The sequence below is a fragment of the Saccoglossus kowalevskii genome, chromosome 6 (assembly GCF_978046115.1).
Source record: "Saccoglossus kowalevskii chromosome 6, keSacKowa6.1, whole genome shotgun sequence".
Taxonomy (NCBI): Eukaryota; Metazoa; Hemichordata; class Enteropneusta; family Harrimaniidae; genus Saccoglossus; species Saccoglossus kowalevskii.
The window spans coordinates 22,953,835-22,964,402 of NC_140646.1; the positions used below are offsets into that span (position 1 = coordinate 22,953,835).

The 10,568-nt window shown below is 36.7% G+C and overlaps 2 protein-coding genes across 2 annotated transcripts in view; one reads left to right on the forward strand and one right to left on the reverse strand.

Moving 5' to 3' along the window:
* The window catches only part of LOC146742164 (GDP-mannose 4,6 dehydratase-like), a 35,281-nt gene extending 25,719 nt beyond the window's left edge, over positions 1–9,562 (reverse strand). Inside the window, exons 1-3 of the mRNA XM_085500209.1 lie at positions 9,430–9,562; positions 1,372–1,458; positions 139–183 (exon numbers count right to left, since the gene is read on the reverse strand). Of these exons, the coding sequence (XP_085356335.1) occupies positions 139–183; positions 1,372–1,458; positions 9,430–9,471 (174 nt within the window). The 5' untranslated portion in view covers positions 9,472–9,562. The remainder of the gene's footprint in view (positions 1–138; positions 184–1,371; positions 1,459–9,429) is intronic.
* On the forward strand, positions 1,924–5,311 carry LOC100377597 (uncharacterized). Its single transcript, XM_085500806.1, has 5 exons — positions 1,924–2,181; positions 3,365–3,562; positions 3,771–3,938; positions 4,232–4,401; positions 4,883–5,311. Exons 1-5 carry the CDS (start codon positions 1,950–1,952, stop codon positions 5,168–5,170), a joined length of 1,056 nt encoding a protein of 351 aa, XP_085356932.1. The 5' UTR covers positions 1,924–1,949; the 3' UTR covers positions 5,171–5,311.
* Positions 9,563–10,568: the final 1,006 nt, after the last annotated feature.

Here is a 10,568-nt window from a genome sequence, read left to right on the forward strand (position 1 = left end):
TCAAAACATATATGTATGTCCCACATGTGTAACACAGACTGAATGTGATTGCATATGATCGTACATGGTTATGACAGTTGTACAGAAAGAGATACGAGTAGAATAATGATACACTGAATAATTTAGAATATACTTTACCTCGTAACCCTTTGCTATAAGGAATTCAGCAAGATATGAGCCATCCTGGAATGAAAAGATAAACAATTATTATATAATCTGGATATTTAATTTTTAACATTAAAAAACAAATTTGCATGAAAGCTTACAGTAGAAGAAACTATTCATGAAGCTTTCCATTATCCTATTGCCTATCTACTAGTATATGTGTATTTGTTTAGATTCAGGTCGGATTCAAGATGACCCCCTCCCCCTCATTTATAGTAAATATCAGTGAATTAATCACAGGGCCCCCATTCTGCGAGTGACGAGTCCATGTGTATTTAGTCAAACAACTCAGTGACATAGCCCAATTTACATGGTTTCGGTGAAGCCGAAAGTCTAGGTCTGTTGCACAATGATAAGCTATAATCAATTGTACGCCCAACATGTAAGGTATGCAGGGCGGGGAGGGGTTATCAACTGGTATCTAGTGTGTAAAAATAGACAAGGATTGAACGCTCCGGACAAAAAGAAAGTCAAATTTATAAACAAAAAAATAACAGCTTGGAGAATATTAGTTGCTCTTACAATTTCACCAACACTTTTACTTTACCAATGTCAGTAGAATTAATCTTGAAATGTAAACAAACTATGAAGTCTGAGTGGTGTGTATGGATTTACCTGCATGGTTGGAGGAGTGGCCTATTTATAATCGGTCACGCACTATAAATCACGAGACTGGGTACGAACCTATCAGTTAATTATTACATTTTTTTCTGAGTGGGGGTAAAGTACATTTTTAATTAATATGAAAGCTGTGGTTGAACAGATGATATTTTGGATTTTTTTTTTTAATTCTAGCGAAGTACGACACAACTGTATAACGCTGTGTTTGTCGTGATAACTATTAATGAACAATGTCCTTATAGTTGGGGGGGGGGGGTCGCCTGTCCGCATGAAACTAACTCTTGACATGCAGCCTATGTAATCTCTAAGACAGACCGGAAACGGAAACGATACAAAAACAAAAGATTTTTCAAGTTAGCGTGGGGGAAATAACGTTGCTAAGTATTATCGTCAGGGAAAGATATTGTTTAAGCTAGTCTGTGATTGGTTGCTGGCAATGTTTGGGGGATTTTGACCAGTTTGTGACGTAGGCTTGTCTACTTGCTAGTACATCCATGATGTAAAGTACTATACAGAAGCCAACGACACAAGTGAATAATCCCTTTTCTACTTACGTCCTGTAAAATATAATCTGAAAGGCCTTACCTGTCCTGTAATACCCGTGATAAGTGCCACTTTTCTGTCTCTCCAAGCATCGTCGCCTCCATTCGACTTTATCGTTTCTGCAATTCCCTGAAAAGCAGCCATAATGTCATGGTATCATATTTAGAGCCATCTTACATGGATCTGTCTGATTGGTTGAGTCAAAGGTGAAAGGTTACACAGAGCAGAAATCCGGTAGAATTTTTGTGAGTTAATTTTAATGTTTTGAAACGGTTGTTGAATATATTTTGAAGTCATCATAAGACAAAAGTAAAATGTTATAGCTATCAGACCAATATTTTCTCATGAACCCGCGAACGCGTTCGGGCATGGCAACCGCATATACTTTGCATACATAATTACCAGTAGCGTGGGTTGTCCTCTGACATGTCTGAGCAGGCACGAACATGCTGCTATTTTTAGACGGTTGGAAGCTACGTCACGAAATCTTTTGTATTTTAATGAGAAAATTACAGCTGTAACCAATCAGAACGTCCCATTGCCGGCTCATATCGGCTAGCCGCATAATGAGCAAAACAAGTTCATTCATAGTCCCGCTAAGAGAAACATGAACGGAGGATATGTCCCGGTGTTTTTTACTATCGGGCACCGGGACACTGAAACATATTTATTTGAACATGGACGATTGTGCTATCGTAAGTTTTCTCGAGCCGATAGGTTTAATGCAATATTTGGAGACTTTCCAGACCAAGGGTTATGACAGGGAATCGGACTTCTGTCGCTTGACCGATACGTCCCTGGATGATTTGGAAATTACGGACATTGACCACCGAAATGCATTACTACACGGAGGTAAGAAACGATTTCATACGTAACACATTTAGCTGGAAGATATACAATATATTTGCATGTGTCGGTGAAAAGTTGTTTTGTCGCGAGTACGAGTATTACCGTAGTTTCATAGCGAAAACCGTAAATTACCGTTCAGTCATCTCTAGCCGGGGAATCCCCGATACACAAACAAAGTGTGCCCAATGCATCTGTCCTTGAATTCCATCTTGTTATTGAAAACAGCGACAATGACCTACCAGGACATCTCAATAATCCCGGGAATTTTAAATCGCATAAAACCGTGTTCATAAACATTAGATTTTTCCTTGTTATCGTTAAAATCATATTGCGGCGTGCATTGTTGATATGTGCCAACGTCAACTTATCTCCACGTATCGCACCATGACCCACGCCCATTTGAACCAGTCACCCTGTGGATAATTAATGTGATTTTACTTCATTTCCTTGCATTTTCGATGGCTGAGTTTAGTTTTTATTATTTGTATGTGTTTACACCCACGTTGTGATTCAGTGGTGCACAAATAGTGTCAATTTATTTTGTTTAAATAGGAAAGGTGGCGAAATAAAATAAGCAACAACAACATTTGTTATCATAAAACAAAGTACTTTTTTTTTCACACACACTGACCGTTCGGATTTATCCCCTACTTACGTTACGAAACTTGGGCAGTTCCAGTCTATTTTGGTTCGGTGCTTTTGAGTGACCTATACCTACGTCGATGACTAACGGGACATACCCCGATCATTTATGTGTTTTCAGTAGGGGCTGAATCACAGACCCTCTATCGGGGACTGTGATTCAACACACTCAGATGCACTCTCAGGTCGCGTAATCAAATGAAAAGTTTTCTATAAAATCTAAAATTGGTGTCTGCCCTGGGCGGTTAACTTGTTTCATATCTATCGCACATCGCGAGTACTGTGACCCCAAGATCAATGCCATAGAGCACTTTCCCCCTATACAATCTTGTGCGAATTCTTTTGGGAATTCCGTCGGACGCTATAAATAAAGCTGACAAAATCTATTGACAAACATGTTAATCTATTTTAAAACAAAAACAACATATTTGTTCAACCAAGACGAAGCTGGAGGTAGCAGGCGATGCTGGTCTAACAATTACCCCGATGGTGTAACATCGGGTCTTCCCTGAAATCATTTTAACACTATTTTTTGGGGTTTCAGCCGAGCAGTATGTGCAGTCAGACCAGTACAAAGTTTACCAATTTTTAAAAGACAACGACTTGGAGTATTATTACAAACATTTTATTAGCAGTGAGTACACGACAATTGAAAGCTTATCCAGGATTGATGTCAACAGAGAAACGTTGGACGACTTAGAAATCACTTTACCTGGTCACAAAAGGCGTTTGGAAAATGCCAGTAGGTTTTATATTTATTGTTTTTAAAATTGTTTTTATTCATACGCCATATACGCGAATCTCGGTTTTGACTTGTCTTTACATGTATCACCAATTTACATCCGTTATATGCAAACTTATTGAGAAAAAAAAAAAACAATATTTGTAAACGAAATTTATAGCTCCGAAATCAGGCACACAGTAAATATTAAACAATGTCTTTTTTTCAGTAACAAGCCTCAGGAAACGAAAAAAGCGAAATCAAGAGGAAGCGGAAACCCCCGTTGCCATCGGTTATTGGGGTCGACCTCAAACCCTGGAAGGAGCTAACTTTGACTTTCTTTGTGTATTTGCCACTATCAAATCAACTAGATCTATCATGCCGTCCATTGGACTCGGTAAGGCCATTATCACAGTGAAAAGATGTGTGTGTGTGTGTGTGTGTGTGTGTGTGTGTGTGTGTGTGTGTGTGTGTGTGTGTGTGTGTGTGTGTGTGTGTGTGTGTGTGTGTGTGTGTGTTCAAAACAATGTCATTCAGTGAGAAAACCTTGACCACTGCCGATGATGACTAATTTAGATGATGCGCCTGACTCTGTTTTGTTAGTAAAAATCAATACATTTTCTGTAAATATATAAATGTGTCGTTAGTAAACAGTAATTGAATGATCCGGTGTGTTTTTTCTCGTCCCAGAGTTTATGGTTGACTCGGGAAGTGATGTGGTGACGGCCCGCCAGGAGGTGCTGGACCAATTAGACTTGGAACTAATCGGTTCCATCGAAAGTAAAGGTGTGCACGCCACGGTGGAAAAACAGCTTTACAAAGCAGTGTTGGGGATTGGTCAAATCGATATCTCGATTGAGGTAGGTACAACTCTGAAGCTGAATAACACTGATTTATGCGTGGAATGAGCTATGTGTAGTATTACAAAAATTACCGGTATGGCACCAATGTCACTATCATGGAATGAGCGTACCGCAATAACTGTACAAATAGCAATATTGAATTTCAATATAACATGAAAATATGACTTCACCTCTCGCTCTCCCAATTAGAAAACTGCGTTGGGGGATGGTATCAACAACGACGACGTCGTCGTGATTTGAAAGAATTTCGGAAAATAGGAATAAAATATTCATGAAGATCGACGATTCGTGATATTCTATGTATCTACAAAATTAAGTTGACCATTATTGGGAGGACGCAGGATGCAGTTGAGGCTACACTATAGGTGACGTAGGTCGATGTGTATACATATAACCATTAGAAATAATGGAACATCCCTAATATTCAAGATGTTCCGTTTTTAAAACAGTAATATTAATATAATTTGTATTTGCACAGGTTATGGCACAGTCATACGATTCAATTGGAAACAGGGTACTGAGACACTTCCGCCATTTCATCGACTCGAAGCGGCACATCTGGCTGAAGGGTGACAAACTGGATACATCATCACCTTTCCCTATCGGCGCTTCTCTTTCGAGCTCCCGGAGCGCTGGGCCGTCAACTTCTGCCAAGGAGATGTCAGAAGAACTCATACCGCCACTTAGCCGGGAAGAATCGACGATGTCGACCACACTAGCTAGCGAGAGTACGAAAGAACACAAACAAAGCCAACAAAAAAACTGAGCACGAATTTTGACGATGGATATAATCAAATTATAACTTAAATATATTTATATGTTTTGTAAATAGATTTTATTGTAAATATATTTTTAACAGTGACACTATTTTCTAGTTTTTAGATAATAAATACTGTATAACTATTAATATTCGCATCGGAATGTGTGTTGATACATAAAGGAACAATTTAGGCTTGGTTATGATTTTATAAACGAATATTTATTCACCTATGTTGTGGCCATCGAGGTTCAGTGCTTGGACCGTTGTTATTTACTATGCACGCATGCCTCCTCCCACGCGGTTTAATTGTATAAACTTTACGAAGCTACGCCAAATCTTCGCCGGCGCAACGATCCTGGTAATTTGACTACTTAATGTATTTAAGATGCATCTGATTCAGATTCATTTCGATTTTTAGGTTCAGTTCACTCTACCGAAAAATGTCAGTGGTATATGAGAGACAGAGAGAGTGAGTGAGAGATTGGGGCAACCAGGGCAGACCACGTAATAATAGTATGATGTCACCAAACTAGTAAATTTTGGAGTTACGGACGACTGAGCTTGTCATCATTAACGCCGACAGCTGTGCCCTAACCGGTTGAACACTTCTACTTTCAATAATGGAGGTAAAAGGCCGTCATCCAATTATTGTGAATAAATGAAATCGCCCAGTGATATAGTTCAGTCGAATTTTATTTAAACAATTTATTTTACACCCGTTGTAAACATCGCATGGAACAAGACACGATGCGTCGAATGTGGCGATTTAATTGAATTATGTGTCAATGTTTTACAAAACTCAGGATATTGTGACCGCAAATCTTCGTCAATGACTCATGTAAAAATAACCTGCTTTTGTTTGTGTTCCAAATAAATAAAAAGTTTTTGACACAATAATTCGAAAATCAAATGTTAATTTACATTTATTAATTTAATTTAAATCAAAGTCGAAATATTACCACCAACACAACGTATATAATTTGATATCATACAAAATATTGACCCTTAAAAGTAAAAGATAAAACAAATAGGTCTCCATACTAATAAATCTAGTACTTAATATTTACTGCGTAACGTATTTTTTTCACGAAAACATTTGCATATAACGGATGTGAATTTGTTATACAATTTTAATATATTTAGATTTGTTTGATTCCTCTCACAGATCAAAACGCATTTTGTTGACTTTCAAGGTTTATTTTGAGTTACAGGTGTTGAATACACTTCCGTGAAGACTGAACAATTCAGACTCCTATTAGGCTAAAAAACACCAGTTACCGCCATACTTCTTCCATACTGTGGCGTATAGATATATCTAGTTTGACGGTTGCTATAGAGACCAACGTTGGAATAAAATAAAAGCAGTAGTTGGGACTGAATTCCACAGTGAAACATTTCGAGTTTGTGAACTATTCTTATTATGTGGTATCAGTGAAGCATTAGACATTATATAGACTAATTGTTAAAAATGAACATGCCATTATTATTTTTCTACATGCTGGAACAGCTTTCATATAGTTGCTAGGCTACCAGGCACGGGATGGTATCCATTTTGTATTCAGAGCCGGTTACAGTAATGCATTTCGTTTTTTACTTTATTTCTTTCACGTCCGTCCAGCCCGACACTTTTTCACAGCTTTTGCCATATTTTAAGCTTACATATACAGAAGAGTTAGTTGAACTACGAACTGCAATTTTTTTAAAAATAAATCCCGTTGTTAATGCGAACTAATATACATACACTATGGAACGTGATCAAAACTCGTCCAATATTTACTTTCGCAGTAAACCATGTATGTGTATCCTTCTATACGATATCAGCACATACATCGATATACTTCCTGGAAAGTCCAACTACGAATGTTCTTCAAATATGCATGGAATCACTCGACTGATTCATGTTGTGAAATGTGTCCGGTGAAAAAAAATCGTTGCGTTTATAAAATAGAAACTGTATTAATCGACCAAACCTGAGAATTTGCGTTTATAAAATAGAAACTGTATTAATCAACCAAACCTGAGAATTTGCGTTTATAAAATAGAAACTGTATTAACCGACCAAACCTGAGAATTTGGCAGTCTAATGCACATGTGATGACGATCTGCTACGCATCACACCAGTCTTATCCAATAGACGATGGAAATCGACAACGTTGCAAACCGAAATTGTAGATTAACATACTTAATATGCGCATAGTTACCCTGTATACATACACACATCATGGAAGGTACCTTCCATGCACACATGGACACCAATATTGCGAACATGGGCTGTAGTACGTAATGTGTCACGTGGTGTCACGTGACGATTACATATAGTGGTCGTGGCTACCAGACGAGCATGTATTCGTAATACAAAAAGTAATAGTACTTACTGAAAGTCGCCATTTCAACATTTTGTTTTACTGCTAACGGAGATACCTTCGGTACCTTTTTATATAACATATACGGCCACGTACTATATTATAGTATACACCCTCGCGCCGAAAAAGAGCACCGTTATTTTATAGGTAAAGATCACATGACACGCTAATCTGTAACAATTGGCGTGTAATTATTCGAACGTCAATTAACTATGTATTTTAACGAAAAAAAAACACCATCTGAAACATCCCACGTGTCACTTTTAAGTCAATCAGGTCACGGACAGCTGTTTCCCATATTGCTTCACTACACACGTATTTGACCAATGTCAAATAGTGAAAATATGTTACGGTGTACAAGGCTGCGTGCATCGATCATGCAGCTGGCTGTTTATATAACCTTTTGGGATATTATATGTATGTATAGGCAGTTTTTTTATGAATCATTTCCAATTGTCATCATTATTTTCACGAAAAATAATTTGTAAAAAGCTAAATGCAATGTCGACACAGTTTACTTATACTAGTATCCCAAAGCGCGTTGGGCATTTTCACTAAAAATAATAATATTGTCACGTGATGATAATGTCCTCAGAAAACAAAAGCCTATGAATGAATGAATGATTGATACTTTTTATAATACTAGTATTACATGTTCGATGTAGGCGACTGCTACTGTTATTTTTATATGTTGTCAGCATTTCGCGGCTGTGCTGTTTTTCTATGTTGGCGACATTAGCTCACAATCGGTAACCTGGACTGGTGCTGGTGTTTATTCTACCACGGTGCTTGTTGATATTTTAATTCAAGTGCTTGTACCCCGTGTTCACTATACAAAAAGGGCAAAATTGTTCACCGTTACCCTGATTTTCGACAGAGGGCGCTCATACCCATCGCAACGTGGCCACAGTCCGAGAGAACGAATTTCCGAATTACCTCGTTTTTTCCCGGTGTATTTGCTTTCTATGGTTCATTACCATTGTATGTATGACCCCTTATTAATACACTTGGAAATGATAACTGTTTATGTTACGTTGGTTTGAATGTACCGGTAGTTGTTGATTTATATGTTTTTATACTATCAATTTGAACTTGATTTTAATTTATTACTTGAATATTAACTATATGATTTCGAATATAGTCAACTACATGATTACCGGGTTGCAATCAATGCATCACGTGTTTTGTCTGAAAACAATTGCTCGTCAGGACAATAGGGATTAGTCAATCACATTTAAACCGATGAATGAACTTGATTCATCAACGCGCACAGTAAACACACTCACAGCTCCACCATACGGATTTGCAACAAAAATGTATACACGGTGGCCCGTTATATTCCTGTATTAAATGTGAATCATGTTAGAGTGTTGGCGGTTGGAGTGTTTCGCGTGACGATGATCTTTCCGCGCACAGCTGCATGGCCCGACACGGAGTACGCCGAGTATCAAAGCACTTATAACACCGCCACGTCTAGGGGTTTAACAGTGATACCTCTCATACCCACAATACTCGGTAATAATCAGCGTATTTAAGAATCTCACTGAATAATTTTGACGGCGAAAACGCACATGATGGTAGAATAAAATAATTGTACAGTGAATCGTGTTTTTTTTTAAATTATAATTTAAGAACTCATTATTCGCCATTTCTCAGCAGTAAATACTATTTCACGATAAATTGTTGATACAAACGTATATAGATATAATTTTAGAGCGATCTAGCTATATATAACTGTTGAAATATTCTAACTATATTTCGAGTTATAATTTTACTGGTAGCAGACGGTGGTTAGAATTACTCACAAAAGCGCTAAAACAAATCAATGTCGATTTCAATTATGCAATGCAAATTACAATTTTAGAGAAACAGACACGATAAAGAAATGTATTAAACACTTACTTCAACCTTCGTCTTCAGTGCTGACTGTATACCTGCCATCATAGTATAGAATCAAATATCGAACACCTATAGCAAATGTTGTTTTATGCCAGAGAGAGGGTTTCTCAGTGCGTAACTCCGAACTTTGCGATTGCGACTGATGGATGTTGGGTATATATCAGATCATTCCGTGGCAGGGTAACATCCTGTCTTAATCCGGTGACGTGTGAGCCTCCACACAACATGACGCGCCGTTTTTAGGCGTTCATGCACAGCTAATGCAACTGTAGGTTTTTAGACAGAAACAATAAATCCCACAAATAATTTTAGTTTTAAGTATTCGTGATTGCCGTGCATGATCGTTCATGAAATGTAGTTTTGATCATCCCGACTAGCCACTACGTATACCCGGCGCGCATGTTCTGGCATCTTTATTTTTAGCCATATTGTTATATATGAAATGTGAATCATACATTTCCACAGATACCATGTCGTTGTCGGATTTCACCAATGGTGTTATGTAGCAAATTGTTTTTACAAATAAATATTAATAATGTATAGACATATATATGCAGTAACAGATAAATAAATAAATAAATAAATAAATAAATAAATAAATAAATACATAAATAAATAAATAAATAAATAAATAAATAAATAAATAAATAAATAAATGAATGAATGAATGAATGAATGAATGAATGAATGAATGAATGAATGAATGAATGAATGAATAAATAAATAAATAAATAAATAAATAAATAAATAAATAAATAAATAAATAAATAAATAAATAAATAAATAAATAAATAAATAAATAAATAAATAAACCAATCAATAAATAAATAAAACCAATCAATAAACCAATCAAATTAACTAATCAATTAAAGGGGCACCTTCCAGTTAAGATTAATTTCACAACAAATTTACTTTCTAGATTAAAATAACAATGGATAACAAAAGATAGATTAACATTGTAAACAACATAAACAATAGTGTCCCATGATTCTTTGGTGCAATCCATGGGATTGAGCGGTTCCCCTTTAACCAGTCAATTAACCAGTCAAACCACCAATCAGTCAATCGCTCTTGGGGGACAACTGTGACAAATACATTTTTAATTCTATCCTGAACTTTGCATTATTTGTTACATATTTCAA

What these genes read in the sequence shown, in the direction of transcription:
- LOC100377597 (XM_085500806.1), top strand. Translation starts at nt 1,950, where the DNA reads ATGTCCCGGTGTTTTTTACTATCGGGCACCGGGACACTGAAACATATT. An exon ending in AAGGCGTTTGGAAAATGCCA is followed by an intron (nt 3,563 to 3,770) that starts GTAGGTTTTATA and finishes TCTTTTTTTCAG; the next exon opens with TAACAAGCCTCAGGAAACGA. An exon ending in CATGCCGTCCATTGGACTCG is followed by an intron (nt 3,939 to 4,231) that starts GTAAGGCCATTA and finishes TTCTCGTCCCAG; the next exon opens with AGTTTATGGTTGACTCGGGA.